Consider the following 19,740-nt stretch of genomic DNA (forward strand, 5'->3'; position numbering starts at 1 on the left):
AAAAAAAAAAAGTCACCAGACTAACAGTGGATGGGAAGGGTCTTCCAGGCAGAAGGAACAGTATATGCAAAGGCTCTGAGCCAGGAAATAGTCCATAGGATTATGGAAAAGCATCATTAACTTTTAGCAACGTGTGTGCTTTTATCTAGGTTAGGGGGCTCCTCCTGAAGCGGAGGGGGCCGGGGAATGAAAGTATAAGGGAATAGTCTGATTTACATTTCTGTGCTTTCTTTAATTGCAAATCCTTCATACCACCATTTCTAGCACCAGCACGTTTCATGTTCCAGCTCAGCAGTAATACTCATGTCAGGACCTGGGATACGATGGCTGATTCAGTTTCCCGGCCTAACTTGGGGCACACCCTGAAAAGTGGGACTTTCTAGCACGTTGTTATCTCCTGAAAGCTTGATATTCACACACTTGGCACCTCTAAGTAGAGACTTTGCAGCAAATATCTCAGTATATCTTGCTTATTTCAGCAGCAAAGATAAGTTTGGAATGGTGGATAAAGAAATGTATCAATGAATAAATACTAATTTAATAACAAACATGAATCAAGCATTACATAAATGGTCTGTTTCCACATTTGCCCCTTTATAATTCATTCTCTACACTGCAACCAGAGTGCCTTCTTTAAACACATAATTCAGATCATGTCATTACTGGGCATAAAACCTTCCAATGGCTTCCTACTACACTTAGAATAATATCCATACTTCTTGGTAGACAAGGTCCTTCAGGATCTGGCCTCTGCCTACTTCTTTGACCACGTCTCTCCTTACTCATTCTGCTCTAGTCACAATGGCTTTCTTTCAGCTCTGCAACATGCTGTCATTTCTGTCTTCCGACTTTTACGTGAGCTGTCTCCTCTGTTTAGAATGCTGTTTCTTTATGGCTGGTCTCCGCTCAATTTCACAGCCTCAGAAAAGGCTCGCCTCATCACCCTAACTTTGCCTTGTTCTCACTCACTGCCTTTACCTTATTTTATTTAGGAGATTGGATAAGGTGTCATAGAGGTGGTGGCATTTAGCCTAGGTCTTCTAGGATGTGTAAGCGTTTACTAGGCAGCAAATCTGGGAGCGATACATTCTAGGTGGAGAGAAGAGCTTATGCCAAAGCAAGAGGGTGTGAAAGGTATGTCTGGAAACAGTGAGTAAGAAAGTGTGGCTGCAGTATTAAGTATGTAGGGAAGAGTGAATGGCAAGGTGGCTAGAAAAGTAGGTTGGGAGCAGACTGTGAAGGTTCAGGAATTTTGCTTCATCCTAGTAATGGTGAGTCAGTAACACTTTTTAAGTAAGGAAGTAACATGCCCATGTTTGAATATTAGGACAATAAACTCTTGTCACAATGTAGAGAATGGCTTGGGGGAAAATCTATCAAAACAGAGAGATGGCAGCTTTTTGTCCTAAGATTCTGAAATTTGGGCCTTTCAGTTCATATCCTAAGTATATTTAATGATTCCTAGTGTATTCCATTCCATCCTCCTGAACTAATTCTCTTAGCTTGTCTCTATGCTTTTTATTGAGTTAGTTGCTTTTTTTCTGAGCATTTCTTAAGAGCTGGTGATCTGTCACACGCAATATTTAGGTGTAGGAAGGATATGCCAGTGCTTTCTGATTGATTTTTAATGCCCTTCTCAATGATGCCTTGCATTTTGCTGGACTTTTTCTTTAATGAATTTGTTTTGTAAATTGGTTCCTCTGAGGCAACCATAAGTCCTATGAATTGGATGACCTTCATTTTCTAGACTTTTAATTTACAGGGGGGAAATTCTGTTTATGGTACTCAGGCATTTATTCTGTCAGGCACTGTGCATGGTCCTAATATTTAAAAGATGAATGAAGACTGTGTCTGCCCTCAAGGAATTCACAATCTAATGGGGATATCAAATAATTATTTTTAAATGATATAAGTGTTTATCAAAGCGTATAGTCTAGGACAGAGGAAGGCACAGCTAATTTTTGTGGGCCACTAAGAATCAGAAATCTTCCTCCCTTTCAAATGACACGAAAGTGTAATTCCTAACTCTTTTTGCAGCATTCGAAAATATAAAATAACAAGAAAGTACAAGTCTGTAATTGTCTCTGAGCTGTAGTTCAATTTAAGCCACGTCCTCTTAATCACTTTCTCATAATGCATCAGTTATTCTTAACTGTCCAAGAGTTTGTGGATGTTTCTTTTTCTTTGCAAATTCTCCAGTCTGTTGACCATGGCTGTCCAAAATACCTTGTCTGTAAATAGCATTTTTAATGTAACCATGTGAGTCCTATACGGTGGCATCGAATTTAGTTGCTGCTTTGCTCTTAAGGAGGGTAAATCTTTTAAGAAGAGCCTAGTAGCTCAGAATGAGTTTCATGACCTGCATTTCTTAGCCTCTTCGCCTTTAGCTCTTTTCTGCTTGATGAGCTGATAAAAGCCTGTCCTAGTTTCTTGAACCTGTTTTGTAGCAATAATTTAGCCAGCCTGAATTTTTTCTTTCCTTATTGTTTCCTTGAGGTTTAAAACTATTTAGTACACTTATGTTTGCTTTTCTGTGGTTTCAATTCCAGGGAAGATTTTCTTCCCTAGCAATCCCTTCATAGGTTCTTGGCAAAGCCAGAGATGTCTATTAATTTTCTCTTTATAATTAGGAATTATAATCTGATAAATTGACATATCAACATACCCTCTCTCTGGTGGGTGTCTCTCCTATTGTTTTCAGTTTGCTGTTTCCATTGCTTATGCTATAATACTTTAACATCTCATGCCCTCTCTGTGTTTTGATCAATTTCATATCACCTGCTTATTTTTCAGTATTGTGGAGTTGATTTTTGATTTACTAGATGCTTCTTTGTTTAGGGAAATTTTTCAGAAATGTGATAATTTAAGGACTTGAAAAGCTCATCTAAATTGAAGGCTGACTTTTTGTTCTTTCCTTAACATTCAACAGGGTCACAAAAATACACTTGGCTTTTACAACTCTTATGTATTTCTACTCTCCTTAAGACTGATGTTTTGGCTGTGTCACTGAAAAATATCTTCCACTACTGATGTGTTGCCAAAATCTATTATCATGTAATCTATGGCAGAAGAGAAATCTAAAAGTAGTAGCTCTTTCTTGGGAAAAACAAACACTATCTGGAAGGTCACCACTTTTGCTTAAAGAATATTTTAAAGATTTTCAAGCCACATATTTGTTGTTTATTTGTTTTCAGATTATAATATGTGCCTATTATAGAAAAATTTTGAGAATACAGGGAATTATAAAAAAGAAAAGTGTAAGCAGTCAGTAATTCCACCACCAGTAAAAGGCTACCTGTTATTTCTGTGCAACCCCAAATTTTCTTGCAGGCTTAGTCTAGCAACCACCTACCCTTTTCTGAGTCTTCTTCCTCAATAGACTGTTCAGGACAGTAAGAGTGGAAGACTGACTTTAAATTTAAGGGTCCTTAGGATTTTTATGGAAGGGATGGAGCTGTAGGAAAAACCTACAAATTGCTCCAGAGATGACATCTTGTTCTTATTTAGCTTTCTTTGAGTCATTAACAGTCGGGCGCCACTGGTGCTGAAACTTGTCATTATTATAACCGCAAATGGGTTAATGCCCAAACAAAGCTATATTCTTGGGGCTGGTTCCCAGCTCCACCACACAGACCTCAGCAGCGGCACCCTCCAAGTCCCAGGACAATGCTCCACAAATAAGAGGATGTCAAATGGTCAGCCTGGACTCAAAAGTCTCTTCTTTTATCTGGGAGCTTCCAGTTGCTGGCAGGGCAGAGCAAAGGAAAAATAAATAAATAAAAACCAAGTCAACAAACCCTAAAAAAAGAGGCTGTGTGGTTTAGTGGTCAGACCACTAGCCTGGAGGCTGGGATAACTAAGCTACAGTTCCAGCTCTCCCACTGATTGGCTGGATGATGCTAGACAGGTCATTTTCCTGATATGTTCCTCAGTTTTCCTACTTGGAAAAGGAGAAGTGCCTTAGAAAGTCTTTATGAGGACAAACGAAATGATCTGCAAACAGCTTCAGGTTGCTTGGAAATAAAATGAAATTGTAATCCTTAATGATTACTATCCTATTACATTATTAATAATATAGTAATAAGCCACGGGTGTGAAAATGATGAAACTCCCATACCCTCAAACTACATTGGTTAGGGCAATGGGGAGTGGGTGAGGGCGGGGAAAGAAGGAAGTTTTTTTAAGTCAAATTTGCAGGACTTCACATCAAATATCAAATTAGTAAATTCATTACCTCAAGATAATATATGCTGTTCCTAATTTGGGTCTGTCCCTTTGTTCTTACCACATCCAAACTCAGAGTGACTCACAGGAGCCTAGAAACGAGACATATACAATTTTAAGGGAAAGGGAGAATTAGGAGTTTTGAAGCTCCTGCTGGAGGAGGCTAAGAATAGACCACTCAAAACACAAAGAGAACCTCCTCTTCCCTTTTCCTCCCAATGTAGGTGGTCCACTGGTTTCCCAGTCATTCCTTTGATAGCGTGATTTTTGTTTTCTTTCTTTTCTCAAAACCTCACCTTGGTGTTTTTTTTTTGGGGGGGGCGGGGGGCAAGGGGACTAACTAAAAAAGTGAGAACAGAATCGCTTTTTCTAATAGGTTTCAATTGTGACAAGTGCTACAGACCTCTAACCTGTTGTGGGGAGTGGAGGGGAGCAAAAAAGAAGGATCTGGAATTCTTGGAACTTGTTCTCCCCTCTTAAAGAAGCGAGCGATTTGGGCATATGAGGGAAAAAATCCAACAGGTGTCCTGGTTTGTGTACCCCATCCTCTCAAGAAGTGAAGTGTCTTGGTAGGAAAAAAAGAACGACACCTTGGAAGGGTACCCAATAGTAAGGGATAGGAGTGGAGGGAAGAACTAAAGATAAGGAGGAATTTGAGAGGGATGGTCAATGAGCTCTTAGAGGATTTAATCAGCACCTTCATTGTGTCCAGGCTCGTTAGGGGCAGAAAAGACACCTGCCTGGCCTCACGGAGCAGCCGAGATATACGCACATGAAAGCATTTTGTAGCAATTGAAGATAATCAATAATAAAGAGAGAAAAATAGGTAACGGAATATTAAGTGTTTATGGGAATTTATGGGTGGGAGCCATTGTGAGTTAGGATAACAGCTGTATAAAGCAGGAATAGTTACGAAATTCAGCAATCGAAGATATGGAGAGCTGGCAATAATTCTTCGACACTGGGAAATACGATGGATTCGAAAGAACTCTCCACCTCAAATTCCTCTAACACCAACTCCTCTACAACAGGGGCCCTAAGAAGCCTCGACCGCCGCGAAGCGACCACTTCCGGAACTAGTGTGGCCGGCCTGGCGTTGCGATACGGAGTGTTTGCGTGACACACCTTCCTCCCCCTGCCTCTCCTCCCGCTGCGTGGGTGCCATGGCAACGGGGAGAGCGGGCGACCTGGATTCCGGAAGCTGGGATGCTGAAGCTTGGAAGCTACCCCGGTCAAAAGATGCTGAGTCCGGAGCGCCTAGCCCTACCGGACTACGATTATCTGGGTAGGAGTTTCCTTCAGCCCCGGGGAAGGAAAGGAGTGCAGAAGAATTAGGCCGGGGTCTGGGAGAAGGCGGGGGCGGGGTCTGGGTGGGAACGGGTCGGGGTGAGATGGGGCGGGGCGGGGAGGGAGACGCGCGGTCCAGGCAGGGCCTGAGCCTGTGAGGCCGAGCGAGGTGGAAAACAGCATCTGGGAAGTGAAAAATATCTGAAGTGTAAGAGCGGGAGCTCAGGCAGTGTGGATTGTGTCCAAAGTGGGTTAGGTGGGAGCTGAGAATTTGGGGCCCTTTTGGAATGTTACTGATATGCAGGTAGTGAAGTAACCTTGGAACCTGAAGTGCCAAATCAGTCATCCTGTGAATAACATTTTGTTATAGCGGCAACTACTTTTTGAGCGCTTCTTTTTCGTTAGGCATTATACTAAGCATTTTACATGTATTCTTTACTGAATCGTCAAAACAGCCCTAGGAGGAAATATTGTGTTTTTCTTCCATTTTGCAGTCGGAGAAACTGAGGCTGGAGAGGTAAATTGCCTAAATAAGGCCACATAGCTAGAAAATGGTAGAGCTAGGATCAGAACCTAATTTGCCCACTCCAGAACCTGAGTTCTTGTCCACTAGGGCTGTAGCTCTGTTGAGCGCCTCAAGTGTGTAAGGCATTTAATGGATGAAAAAAAGGATGTATGCACACAAATTTTAAAAAATTAACAGACCTTGTGGGTGGCCGTTTAGCTCAGTTGGTTAGAGAATGGTGCTGATAACACCAAGGTTGCTGGTTCGATCCCTGCATGGGCCACTGTGAGCTGTGCCCTCCTTAAAAAAAAAATTGATAGACCTTATTTTTTTAGAGCTGTTTTAAGATCACAGAAAATCGAGCAGATAATTACACAACATTCACATGTACTCCCTCCCCCCTCCTCAGAGTTTCCCCTATTATTAATATCTGGCATTAGTGTAATACATTTGTTACAATTGATGAGCCAATATTGATACATTATTATTAACTAAAGTCCCTAGTTTACATTAGGGTTCTGTCTGTGTTGTTAGTTCCATGGATTTTAACAAATGCATAGTGTGGTGTATCTGCCATTATAGTATCATGCAGAATAGTTTCACTGCCCTAAAAATATCTGTGCTCCACCTTCTCATCTTTACCCATGACCCCCAACCTTTCGCAACCACTAATCTTTCAACTGTCTTTAAAGTTTTACTTTTCCAGAATGTCACAGAGTTGGAGTCAGACAGTACATAACCTTTTATATATTGTGAAAGAAGTGGCTTCTTTCATTAAACAATATACATTCACGGTCCCTCCATGTTTTTTCCTAGCTTGATTTCTTTTTGTCGTGGAATAATATTCAATTTTATGTATGTACTGTACATATTTTTTAAAAATTTTTATTGGGTAACAGTGTGTTTCTCCAGGGCCCATCAGCTCCAAGTCGTCCTTCAATCTAGTTGTGGAGGGTGCAGCTCAGCTCCAAGTCCAGTTGTACCGTTTTCAATCTTTAGTTGCAGGGGGTGCAGCCCACCATCCCATGCTGGAATTGAACCAACAACCTTGTTGTTGAGAGCTTGTGCTCTAACCAACTCAGCCATCTGGCCACCCCTCTGGAAGCTCAGTGGCAGCTCATTGTTTTCAATCTAGTTGTGGAGGGCGCAGCCCACTGGCCCATGTGGGAATCGAACCAGCAACTCTGTTCAGAGCTCACGCTCTAACCAAGTGAGCCATCCGGCTGCCCTGTACATATTTTTTAATGAAAACCAGTTCTAGTTAAAATTTCTGAATTGGTAATGTGGAAACTGGATTAAAAAATATAAAGAAGTTTATAGTGAAAAGTCTCCTGTCACCTCTTGTCCCCTGCCAGTTCTCATTCATACTCAGGCCCGACCAGTAACCACTATTACTGGTTTCCTGTGTATCCTTCCAGAGTTTATTTTATTATGTACCTAAGAGACAATACAGTGAATACTTTTTTCATTTACTATATCTAAGAGTAATTTCTGTATCAGTAGAGAGCTTTTTCATTCTTTTTATTTTTCAGCTGCATAGTATTTAAATAATTTATTTAATCGATTTTCTGTTGGTAGACAATAAGTTGTTTTTAGCCTTTTGCTATTACTAAAAATACTGCATTGAGTAACCTGTAATGTTGTTCCTTTTCTAATATATCTACAAGGATCAGTTGCACAAAGTGGAATTGACAGGTCAGGGGTATATGCATTTTAAATATTGATAGTGCCAAATTGCCCTTCCTAGGCATTGTACCATTTTACACTGCCACCAACAATATAAGAGCATGCCTGCTGCTCCATAGTCTTTCCAACAAAATATAACAAACTTTTGTATATTTTCAATCTAAGTGACATATAGTTCCAGAGTAGTTTTAATATGCGTTTCTTTCATGAAGTTAAGCATCTTTTCACCAAGTTTAAGAGCTGTTTGGTTTTTGAAAGCTATATATGTATGTCTATTATATATAAAGATAGAGGTATATATTTTATATCTATGTATATATATATTTATATACACACACATATATGTGTGTATATATATATATATATATATATATATATATATAGAGAGAGAGAGAGAGAGAGAGAGAGAGATATTAATTAACCACATCCCTTAATCAGCCAAAAGGGCATACTTATATGACAGATAAGTTTGTATCCAATGAGTAGTAATATCAGTGTCTAGCAATACCTAGACTTTTGCTAAGGATTTTACATATTTTATTTATGCAGTACTCAATGAATCTATGAAAAGCTTAGTCCATTGTTCCTTTCCTTGGGTATTTGCCATTTAAATTGTATGTCTCAAAAGCTTGGCGTATTTAATATAGTGGTGCGTTGGTGAGTAGTTTTTGGTCCTTCTATAAGTGGCTTTTTCAGGAAGACTAATTCAGTGGCGATGTTGATAATGAATCTACAAACAGAATCAAACTCTCGGGTTGATTGAAAAAGCTTCCTTGTCCAACCATCTACCATGTTTGAATCCTGAACGAGTGCTTCTTCAGGCTCTGTTGCGTTTAAGTGTCTTAACTCCCTGTCCTAGTCACCATCTGGACATCGATAGTGCCCTAAGCAGGGTCTCACTACTCACTGTCTTCCTCACGTTTCATCAAACCATGCAGCTCTGCTCAGTGCATTTATCTTTAGTTGAGAACAACTCCTGCCCATTACAATTTGGTCTCTTTTAGAGGCATGCTGTTTTTGAAGCATTTACCCTCAATTTAATGACCATTTAAAACCACTCCCTATAGGGCAGCCAGTTAGCTAGGTTGGTTAGAGCGTGGTGCTCTTAATAGCAAGGTTGCCGGTTCGATCCCCATATGGGCCACTGTGAGCTGCGCCCTCCACAACTAGATCAAAACAGCTACTTGACTTGGAAGCTGATGGGACCTGGAAAAACACACTTAAAACAAAACCCACAAAACACTTCCTATAGATTAATTTAATAGATATTTCTTGATTTAAAATTTTAAATACCTGTGGAGGATTTTGTTTATTGTGTTCTTTTTTCCTTTTTTTTTAAAAATTATAAAGTCACGTATGTAGGCCTAGAGAAAAAAATACATATAGAGAAAAGAAAATTACAGAGCATTCAGTGAAACGGAAAAGCCAAAGTTGAGTATCCCTTGGAAAGTGTGTCTGGGGCCTCTTTTTAGTATTGTGGCATAAATTACAGGGACACCTATTTAATATCTATAGAGTTCCCTTTCCGCCTGCTAGCTAGGGCTTATATGTGCCTTTTTGACTATTAGTGAAGAAAACAGTCTTTCATCATGTTGGGTAAACTGATCCATTCCCCTCTGACTTTGTGGATTAGGAAGGAACCTGTAATCATGGCCTGAAATGGCTTAGGATCTTAAGGTCATTACAGAATCAGCTCAATGAGGTCATGCTCGTCATCAGAATGGAGTGATAGAAATTGTGTTAATGCTCATGCCTGAATAGAGAGATGAGAGTCTGCTAAGGAGATGAAATAAGTATAGAACCCTTGAAAGTTTTCCAGCCTTATGAATACTTCTTGGAAGCTTCTGCCAGAGGCTGAGGTGTGTCTGTGTATCTGATTGGGTGTGGAGAGCTCTCTAGAGCCGAAGGGCAGCCTATTCTGGTCCCAGGTGTACAAAACACACCACCTACGTGCTGACCTGAGGATAAGCATGAGGGTGTGAGGTTTATTTTTTACCGCACCTAATTTGGTGAGGTGCATGCTTTTATTCAGGCTCCAAGTTGCCTCTGCTGTTTCCATGGAAACTGCTTATTTTCACAAAGGTTGGTAGTGGGTTGGCATAATAGGTAACTCTAGGAAATCAGAGATGGTCTTTCTCTTTTGGAGGCTATACTTTTAGAGGAATCACAATCAATTGGATAGTTCTTTAAGCAATCATTTTTGAGCACTTCACATATAATTAGCACTGTGCCTTATTTAATCTTCACAACCACCATACAAGGTAGATATTAGTCCCATTTAATAGTTATTAATATCATCTCATTTTACAAATAAGGAAACTGAGGCTTAGAAAGGCTAATTGATTTATACAAAGTCACATAGGTGATGTTGGATGGCAAAACAGGGATTCAAACCCAGGTTTGTCAGATTCCATAATCTGTTTTTTCCTCTCTACCAAGAAGATAAAAACAAACCAAAACACCTATTGCCAGTAAAGGGCAGTGATCCTTGCTTTTCTCTTAGGACGGAGCCTTCGAACAGTTCATTAATTGCAAATAAGTTTCCTGAGAACAGGAATTGTATCTTACTTATCTTGTATAATACCTACCTGCTTTTCACAATGTAGATACTTGATACATACGTATATGTTAAATTGAGTAAGAATAATCCAACTTTAGGGTACCCCAAATGTGAGCACCTAACAAAAATTAAGATTTATTAAACACTTATTTTGTGGCAGGTAACATTTTAAGTGTTTTGTATATATTAATGCATATGAAGATAGTTTTCAGTTTTTATCTCCATTTCCCAGATGAGGAAACTGCAGCACAGAGATATTAAATAACTGGTTAGTACATCAGGGAGGCAGAATTCTAATCCAGCAGTCTGACTCCAGAGTCTATATAGTTAAACTCCAACCTGTAAATACCTTGAGCAACTCCAAAAATGAGGCTCCAACTATTACTTAGACCTATGCATGGATCCTAGAGTAAATTCAGGTGGCTCCAAGGGCTTAATTTAACATTTCTGCCAGGAGGGGGCATCCTCGGAATCAGGATGGATCAGGGAATAGTAAAATTCCAGTTTCCTCTTGCCACTGGACTCATCTTTTAGGGACAGGCAATGAGGAAGATAGCTTCTAAAAATAAACCTTTTGATAGAGTTTTATTGACGGTAATCTATTTTGAGTAGCTGTGTGACCTTGAAGAAGTTCCTTAACCTCTCTGTGTCTTAGTTGCCTTATCTGTAAAATGTGGATAATAATAGTACTTACCTCATACATGTAAACTTTTAGAGCAGTGACTGCCTGCTACATTGTGAAAAGAGGGTGTACAAAGATGAATAAGATAATCTTTCCTTTTGGAGCACCTGGGTAGGTGCTCAATAAATATTAGCTGCTATTATTATTACAATACTTTTATAAAAATAGGGTATACATATGTGGCAGCCTTGAAAATGTGCCTTTATGATCTCCTACTGTGGGGAGGGAAGGGTAATTGACTCCTAACCCCAGCTCTGAATCCAACATTTTATTCACTGAGGTCGCACTTCCCACAGGCTGCTCCCAGCCAATGACTGGATGACACAGAAACACTCCCAGGAGCTATGTGACTCCTCTGATGGTGACTTTGGCTTCAGGACTCCCACTATACTGCAATCCAATTCTCTCTCTTTTTCACAAGGGTCAACCCTGCATTGTGGTCTGTCAGCCTTCCCAGCCTCCTCCGGCTTTCTCCCCATTTTCTCCCATGGGCGTTTCCCTCAGTATATCTTTTGCAAGTCTGATCCTGTCCTGGTGTCTGCTTCTCAGAGAACCTGGACTAAGACAACATCCAACAGTCACTGATACCATCTCTTTCAGCCATGAGGTTAATACAATTTCTTTGAGCTTTGGCAAAGGCTCTGATATATGACTCTTTCCATGGAACTTAGTAATCTTATTTTTTTGTATTTGCTGATATGCACATGATATTTACTTGTCTTACTGCCAGACACTTGTTTTTTTTGCTTTTGGATGAATCCTGATAAGCAAAGATATTTTGTTTGAGTATAATTAGTGAACCTTCCAAATTCAATCCTATGCTAGGAAACATTACTATTATAATAAGTTAGCAGACATACTCTTCGGACTTTATTTATTTTAAAGATTTATGGGGGAATATTGGGGAACAGTGTGTTTCTCCATGGCCCATCAGCTCCAAGTCGTTGTCCTTCAATGTAGTTGTGGAGGGCACAGCTCAGCTCCAAGTCCAGTCGCCGTTTTCAATCTTTAGTTGCAGGGGGTGCAGCCCACCATCCCATGCTGGAATTGAACCGGCAACCTTGTTGAGAGCTCGCACTCTAACCAACTGAGCCATCTGGCCACCCCTCCAGAAGCTCAGCGGCAGCTCATGTCTTCAATGTAGTTGTGGAAGGTGCAGCTCACTGGCCCATCTGGGAATCGAACCAGCAACCCTGTTGTTCAGAGCTCGTGTTCTAACCATCTGAGCCATCCGGCTGCCCTCTTCGGACTTTAACATGCTTGGGTTGTTGCAGAAAAGAAATGAAATAAGATATAGATGTTATACTGACTTCCTTTGGAAACTAGGTTTATAATCTACAAAACTGGTCACTTTAAAATAGTAATGAACATATTCACAAAATCACCTCTTTCCTTTGTTCTTTCTTCCTTTCCTTCCTATTCCATCTTTCCTTTCCTTCCTCCCTCCTTTCCTTCTTTTCTTCCCTTTCTCTATATAATGCAAGGAATGAATATGAGTATAAAAGTGCCCCTCCCTCAGGCAGCTTACACCATAGATGGGTGATGGGACATATTCAGAAATGACTGTAACACAAAGTGACAGTGTAATAAGTGCCCTTATAGAGTGGGTGAGCTGTGCGTATGCAGCCGTGTTGGTGCTTTCCCAGTTTGGCCAGCAGCTTCTCAGTCATGGCAGGGGCTGCAGTTCCCTGGGTGGCCAGTTCTGGGATGTGCCTTTGGGAGTTCCGGAAGTTCAGCCTAGACTCTGTTTCTTCCACCTTTTCAAGGAGTCTGTAAGCTATTTAATAAGTATAATAAATATCCTTTTGTTGAAAAAACAAGAGCAAGTGAGTTCTAAGGCATGTTATCCCCGACCCTCAGTCACCCTCATTTCTCCAAGGTAACTAAATTGCAGGTTCTTCTGGGTTTTAAAATAGTTCTGTAAATTTTTGATCTTGCTTATCATTTATGTACTCAGGTAATATTAAAATCTTTCCTCCAAGTGCTGTCCAAAAGCTGGGGATCACTTTTACTTACACAAATACTGTTTGCTAATTGAGTAATCTTAGGAGGCTGAGTAGGTAATTAAAATTTAAAAAGTAATAGTAGTGGATCAGAAGAGACAAATGATCCATTAGCTTATCTCTAGTTCATCATCCTGTTTATATCCTTCTTAGCAGTTATCAGAGTTATCTTGTTTATCTATTCGTATGCTCAGTTATTGTATGTTTCTTACTAGAGGAAACGTAAGGGCAGGCTTATTCTCTCAGTATCACCAAAAATCTAGCACACTGCTTGGCCCAAGTTAAGTGCTGAATTGTTAAGTGAGTGGTCTGCTTTAAGTAGCAGGATAAATTTTCTTTTAAATGGGAGAAAGGAATTCAGTTCAACAAATAGTTATTGAATTCCTACCTTGTGAGAGACGGGAGGCTTTTTTTTTTTTGCCTCATTTCCATGGATGAAAAAAAAGGATGATTGATTCAAATCTGCCCTAGATCCTTTTGGCTTTAAACTTTGATTACATCTAAGGTTAGTTTCTTGGTTGATACCATAGTTCCTATGTTTTGGTTACCCAACGATAATATTTAATCCATTTTTTTAAATGGTACTTTAAGAAGGAAAGAAATCTTATACAAGTTGAGGGCATCTCCATGAGATGCCGTTCTTTCGTTGGGCAGAGGAATATGCTTTGATTAAGACTGGAATTACTCTTACAAACGAATCCCTGGGTCCTCTGTGTTGGGATCACCCTTGTAGCACTTCCCTAACGGCCTTAGGAAATAGCTCATTCTATGATTGGAATTTCAAGTCAAAACACATTTATCTGAGCAGAATTTTAATGATTTATCAAAGAAAGGGATTTTCCCCAACACATCTGAATTTACCAAATTACTGATCCCATTAGCTATGTTTTCTCTTAAGCACCTTTTTTTAAACAAAGCAATTACTGCTGAAATCATCAAAAGTATTTTTCATAAAAGCTTTTGCCTAAGTTTTGTTTGATTAGCAGGAACCCAGTAAAAGTAAATATTGTTTGAGAAGGCACTTTCCAGAGCCCTTTCTTTTTCTTCATTGAATTAGCTTTTTAAAAGCACTATTCTTTGGAGAGAGTAAGAGGCTTTTTCCAGCTGTCCTATTGTGTAGCTCAAGGTCTTGTTAATACTATTATCTGGCCCTGAGATTACAGGTAATGGTGATAAAACACAAGCTTCAGTTTCTGTAATCTCAGACAGAAATCTGTTTGTGCCCCAGGCCTTCATATCAGGTGTTTGTTAAATTCAGACTTCTCTCACCTGGGATAGCCTCACTGGTCCCCAGTAAACAGAGGTATGTGGCATTGGTAGGACTGTACGAGGGCCTTGTTTTCTTTTTCTTTTTTCTGAAATCATGTGGCAGAACTCCCGTGGTCAACTTACATACAACATGATCTAAATGGGAAAATTATGTATTTTAAAATAGGCATGTTTGAGACAATAACACTTTTGAATGTGACTAAAGGCCACATGTCTCTGGCTCTGCTTGTCAAATGGAGAGGCTGCCAGAACCACTCTGCTCCATGGTTCTCATGCCCCAAAGTCCTGCAAATTGACACGTAAGTAGGCAACACACAAAGACGCTCGGCCCATTGAGAAGTAAGTTTGGACGCTTGGGCTGGCCTCCTTTCTCTCTGTGGAGTTCTTTCTAGCTTCGGTTCTTCTGTCCCATCTTAGTTTTTCAGAAAGGAGAGATTAAATGTGTCTGGTATGTCAGCATGTTAACTGCACAGGCAACATGAGGCGAGCGCTCAGGCCACTGTTCAGCCTGTCATTTGGAAGGAACTGCCTTTCAGGGGAGATTATAATTGTGTATGTAGCCACACAAATGCACATTCTGCCTGCAGGAAAATGCATAGAAGAGGAGGCCTGATGCTGCCACTCAGGATCTTTGTGGAGGGCTGCGTAAGAAGCCCGCGCTGGCATAGTCACCTCTTTGGGGTTTAATGAGTCATCTTTTTGTGTGATGCCTACTTCAAAAAGAAAGAAGGAGAAGAAAGAGAAGGAGGAGAAGGAGGAGCAGGGGAAATGTACTCTTCCCCAAGCGGTTTGCTTTTTATCGGCCTTACAGCTTTGTCTAAGAGTTGTGTACATTCTTGATGACATCATTTACAACGCTAGTGCACAGACAGTAAACAAAAAATAATGTAGCTTTTGGGCATCTAGACAAAACTGAAATAGTTGAAATAGTTCAATTTAGAGAAATGATAATAAACTTTATAAACAGTGAGCACGTGAGTGTAAACAACAAGCCTGACCCCAATCCGTTTTGGAATGCGATACGTTGAAAGATGGCTATGAAGAAAAGTAGGAGCTTGACACTGTTGAAGTATGTGCAGTTCAGACTTGAGTCCATGGTGTTAATCCCAAGCAGTTACGTTCTAGTTAGTGGATAAAATACAGCCGATCGTGTGAGTAAGTCATTAAGCTCCTTGAGCCCTAGCATTTCACCTTTAAGAAAGGAAAAGGTAATATTGCCACCTACCTCACAGGAATGTTTGTAGATTGAAAAGATAAACATGTGGAGCTCTTTATAAGGAAGGTGTTTTGTAAATAGATAATACTATTATTCTCCGTGATCAGACTTCTCCAGCCAATGGAGTTGATAAAAGCTACCTAACAAGGGGTTGAGAGGCTGACTTAATGAATATAGTCAAGTGTTTTAAAGTAAACTAATGAGACCTAAAATTGATCATCTTTCTGGATAATCCGAAAACCACCAAACCTGATGTTTAGACACATGATTAACTTATAAAGTCTTATATGTTTAGTGCAGTCGATCTTTTGCCTTTTCTTCAAGGGTTGACATGGGAGAGAATGGTGAATATATAGTTAGAAGAAAATAGGTAGGTTAGATCTTCAGGGAGAATGACCCTGCCTTTTTTCTCTTCAAGGTTATGCCTACAAATAGCTTTTGGAGTCTTGTTAATCTTTGTTGCCATGTCTGGACATAGGGACTGTTTTGACCTTTGCTTTTCCAGTAAATATTTATTTTTGATCACATATTTCTAAAGGAGAAACAGACTTAAGGAAAAGAAGTGGTTGATTTGTCTCACATTGTGAACTTTTTCTTATGATATTTCCTAGTAGTTAAGAGAAAATAACTATTGTTGAAGGACCTGACATTGGCTCATCAGCTGGAAAGTTCTTAAACTCAGCCAAGTAATAAAAACAGCTTTGGTTGTTATCTTTAGAGAAGGTACACCAGAAAATAATTTATATTTTTAAATGACAAAATTATCACTGACATCTCTTCTTCCATTTCTGTTGGTAGTATCATAAGATTTTAGGCAACAAAACCCAAGAAGATCCCTCAGGTAATTTTACAGGTTCAGAATTCCTTTTGTTTCCCAGTATAGTGGCATTTGAGTAATTTCACTTCCCAGATTTTATTTTCTATTAGGTGACGTAAAGTGGGAAACACTATTTCATTTCGATTCTAAACCTGTAGGCTGAGATCGTTTCTCTTACTTTTTGTTATGCAGAGGTAATATTCCAACTTCTAAGTACAGCCCCCCAAATACTGTCCTAAGTGAGAAATGTAGTCAACTGGATGCTCTTGGTATGCCAGCTGGAGTCGTTCTCATCTCCAGGAGGACTCGAGCTGGACCTGTGAGGGAGACACCAGGCTGATGCCCACATTTCCATGAGGAACCAGAGATTAAGGGTCTGTAACTTGCCCAGGGTCACAGAGCTAGTAGATGTGGAGGTGACGCTTGAATGAAGTTTATCTGACTCTGAAGCCTGTCTGGTTAGATGCTTTGCTTTCTTTTCGGTCCTGTTATTTCTGTGGACCCTCTTTCCTATTGAGTTCAATAAGGAGGAAGTGTCAGAAATTGCTATTTGAACAGAAATTTCTACAGAACATGTGATATAGTTCCTAGATTATTTCGTATAATATGTAGAACGTAATTTAACATTTTTTTGATGATGTGGTTTCATTTTTTTAAGACATCCTTTATTGTACTGTAGATATGTTATGACATATACTCGTGAAGATGGATGTCAGGAAACGGGCTGAGCTGCTGTTATAAAAAGACCCCTCCCCACCCCCCCGGGCAATAGTTCATATAAGAGAGAACTTTATTTCTATCTAACTTAACCTAAGTCCAGTATGTGGAAGGCAGGATTTGCTCTAGGGAGCCATCATAGGATTTCAGGCTAGCAGAGCACCCATGCCACTTGAAACATGGTTTCTGAAGATGTCTCTGCTGTAGCCATTTCTAGCCGGTACAAAGGAAAAAGAGAAGGAGTGATCCCAGGGCAAACACCTTTTAAGCAAGTCAGGCAGAAATTACGAACATCGCTTGTGCTCACATTTCGTAAGTGAGAACTTAATAAAAGGCCCCAGCTGATTGCAGAGAAGCCTGGGAATTGAAATCCAACCAAACAATCATGTACAAGAAGAAAAAGAGCATAGATTTTGGGGGGTGCAAACAATAATCTGTCATACTTACCGTGTTTCCCTGAAAATAAGACCGGGTGTTATATTAATTTGTCCAAAAGACGCATTAAGGCTTATGTTTAGGGGATGTCATCCTGAAAAATCATGCTAGGGCTTATTTTCCGGTTAGGTCTTATTTTCAGGGAAACACGGTATGTACAGTGGAAACGTCTCTCCCACTCAAGGTGAGATGTATTGGTAGGTAGCTGCTTGTCCTACTCATAGACAAAAAAACACAGATATACTGGTGGGTGTGTGACTTTTCCTCCCCTACCTCTGTCTCTGAAAGTACAGAGGTATTTCATCCCTAGTGCCTCTTCTTTCCTTTTCTGCCTCTTTCTACCACTGAGCTCGGTTGCTCCCTTTTTAATTATTTCTTTTTTTCTTCTTTAACTCTGTGTCTCCTGTCATGTCCCTTGTATTACGTCTTTGTGAACATTTCCAACTAATCAGAATAATCCCTTCCTATGCTTAATGAGCACATGTAATATTAGGATTTTAGTTATTTATAATTGTGTTAGTTGCTGGGTGTTGGGGGTTACTTTGCTGCCAGATAAGAGTTTTATTTTGATTGGGAGTTAGTAGAGACCTATTGTAGGAACCTAAATCTTGTCTCCAGAGAGCTAGTTTTACAATAATAAAGATAGTTATTTTCCTAGACTGAGAGTGATTGCTAAGAGATTTAGGAGAACAAAGAAAGACAATAGGTCGGCCAGATTGGTTTCCAGAAGTTTGGTTGATTCCAGAAGTTTGGTTGATTGAGGGGGCGGATAGCAAGAGTTGAGAGAGTTTGTGGTTTTTAATTTTCTAGATGGGAGAGACTTGAGTGTGTTGATAAGCTAAAGGAAAGGGAGTCATTGTAGAGGGAGAGAGAGAAAATCCAGAAGAAGGAAAGGATGGTTAAACTGATGGAATCCGTTTTCAGAAGAGGTGGGAGGGGGCTGGCCTGGGGGCTCAGGCGGTTAGAGCTCCATGCTCCTAACTCCAAATGCTGCCGGTTCGATTCCCACATGGGCCAGTGGGCTCTCAACCACAAGGTTGCCAGTTTGATTCCTCGACTCCCGCAAGGGATGGTGGGCAGCGCTTCCTGCAACTAGAAAACGGCAACTGGACCTGGAGCTGAGCTGCACCCTCCACAACTAAAACTGAAAGGACAACAACTTGACTTGGAAAAAAGGCCTGGAAGTACACACTGTTCCCCAATAAAGTCCTGTTCCCCTTCCCCCCCAAAAAAAAGAAAAAAAAAAAGAAGAGGTGGGAGGGAATTCTGGGATCAGGGGCAGAGGAGCAAAATATGGATAAATGTTTAATTAGGTATTTATAAAACCTAAATTATAATGTCACTTTTATGGACAAACATTTTATTATATTTGAAAGCAATTTATAGGTAAGATTTTTCTCAATTAGCAGAAATTCCCAAGCGAGAAATCAGATCCTAAGAGGGTCTTAAAATGACTCTACAAGGATAGTACTCTGCAATAAAAAAGAACGAAATCCTGCTATTTGCGACAACATGGATGGACCTTCAGGGCATTATGCTAAGTGAAGTAAGTCAGAGAAAAACATAATCCCACACATAAGTGGAATCTAAAAAAAAAGAAACTGGATTCATAGGTATCATAGATCTAGAGAACAGATTTGTTGTTGCAGGGATGGGGTGAAATGGGTGAAAGTGGGAAAGTGCAAATTTCCAGTTATAGAATAAATAAATCCTGGGGATACAACATACAGCATGGTGACTCTAGTCAATAATACTGTATGGTATATTTGAAAGTTGCTAACATAGTAGATCTTAAAAATTATCACAAGAAAAAAATGTAACTTTGTGTGTTGATAGATGTTGACTAGACTTATTGTTGTGATCATTTCTCAATATATAAATATTAATTCATTATAATTTAAATATTAAATCAAAACTAATATAATATTACATATTAATTATATCTCAATAAAAAAGAAAAAGGAAAAACCCTGACTCTACAAGGAATAATTGCATTTGAGTAACAGGGAAAGTAAGAATGGTGAAGGACAGAGTTAAACTTAGAAATGGAGCTGAAAGTTGATGTTTTTTACCTGACCACCTTTTCTTTGTCTTTGATGTAAAAAGGTTATCTCCTTAGACTTAGGGAAACAGAAGCAAAAGGCGTGGGAGAGCAAAGAAATTTTGTAGTAGTTGCTGCAGGAAAGAAAGATAGCTTACTAGGGAGAACTACAAGAATCCTGAGCAGCATTAAGACATTTGAAGTAAGGATGCATAAATAAATCCATTGAAAAAAGAAGCAACAAAAAACATTAATAGGAGCAAAGTTGACTATGCTCCTATTATTAATTGGCAAAAGA

The 19,740-nt window shown here is 39.7% G+C and overlaps 1 protein-coding gene across 2 annotated transcripts in view; it reads left to right on the forward strand.

Moving 5' to 3' along the window:
• Nucleotides 1-5,335: 5,335 nt before the first annotated feature.
• The window catches only part of CSTPP1 (centriolar satellite-associated tubulin polyglutamylase complex regulator 1), a 155,784-nt gene continuing 141,379 nt past the window's right edge, over nt 5,336-19,740 (forward strand). The window contains exon 1 of one of the 2 annotated variants that reach the window (XM_019743595.2): nt 5,336-5,509. In XM_019743595.2, the coding sequence (XP_019599154.2) occupies nt 5,431-5,509 (79 nt within the window). In that variant the 5' untranslated portion in view covers nt 5,336-5,430. The remainder of the gene's footprint in view (nt 5,510-19,740) is intronic. The other variant, XM_019743594.2, reaches the window with a different exon arrangement.

This window comes from Rhinolophus sinicus, linkage group LG06, assembly GCF_036562045.2.
Source record: "Rhinolophus sinicus isolate RSC01 linkage group LG06, ASM3656204v1, whole genome shotgun sequence".
Taxonomy (NCBI): Eukaryota; Metazoa; Chordata; class Mammalia; order Chiroptera; family Rhinolophidae; genus Rhinolophus; species Rhinolophus sinicus.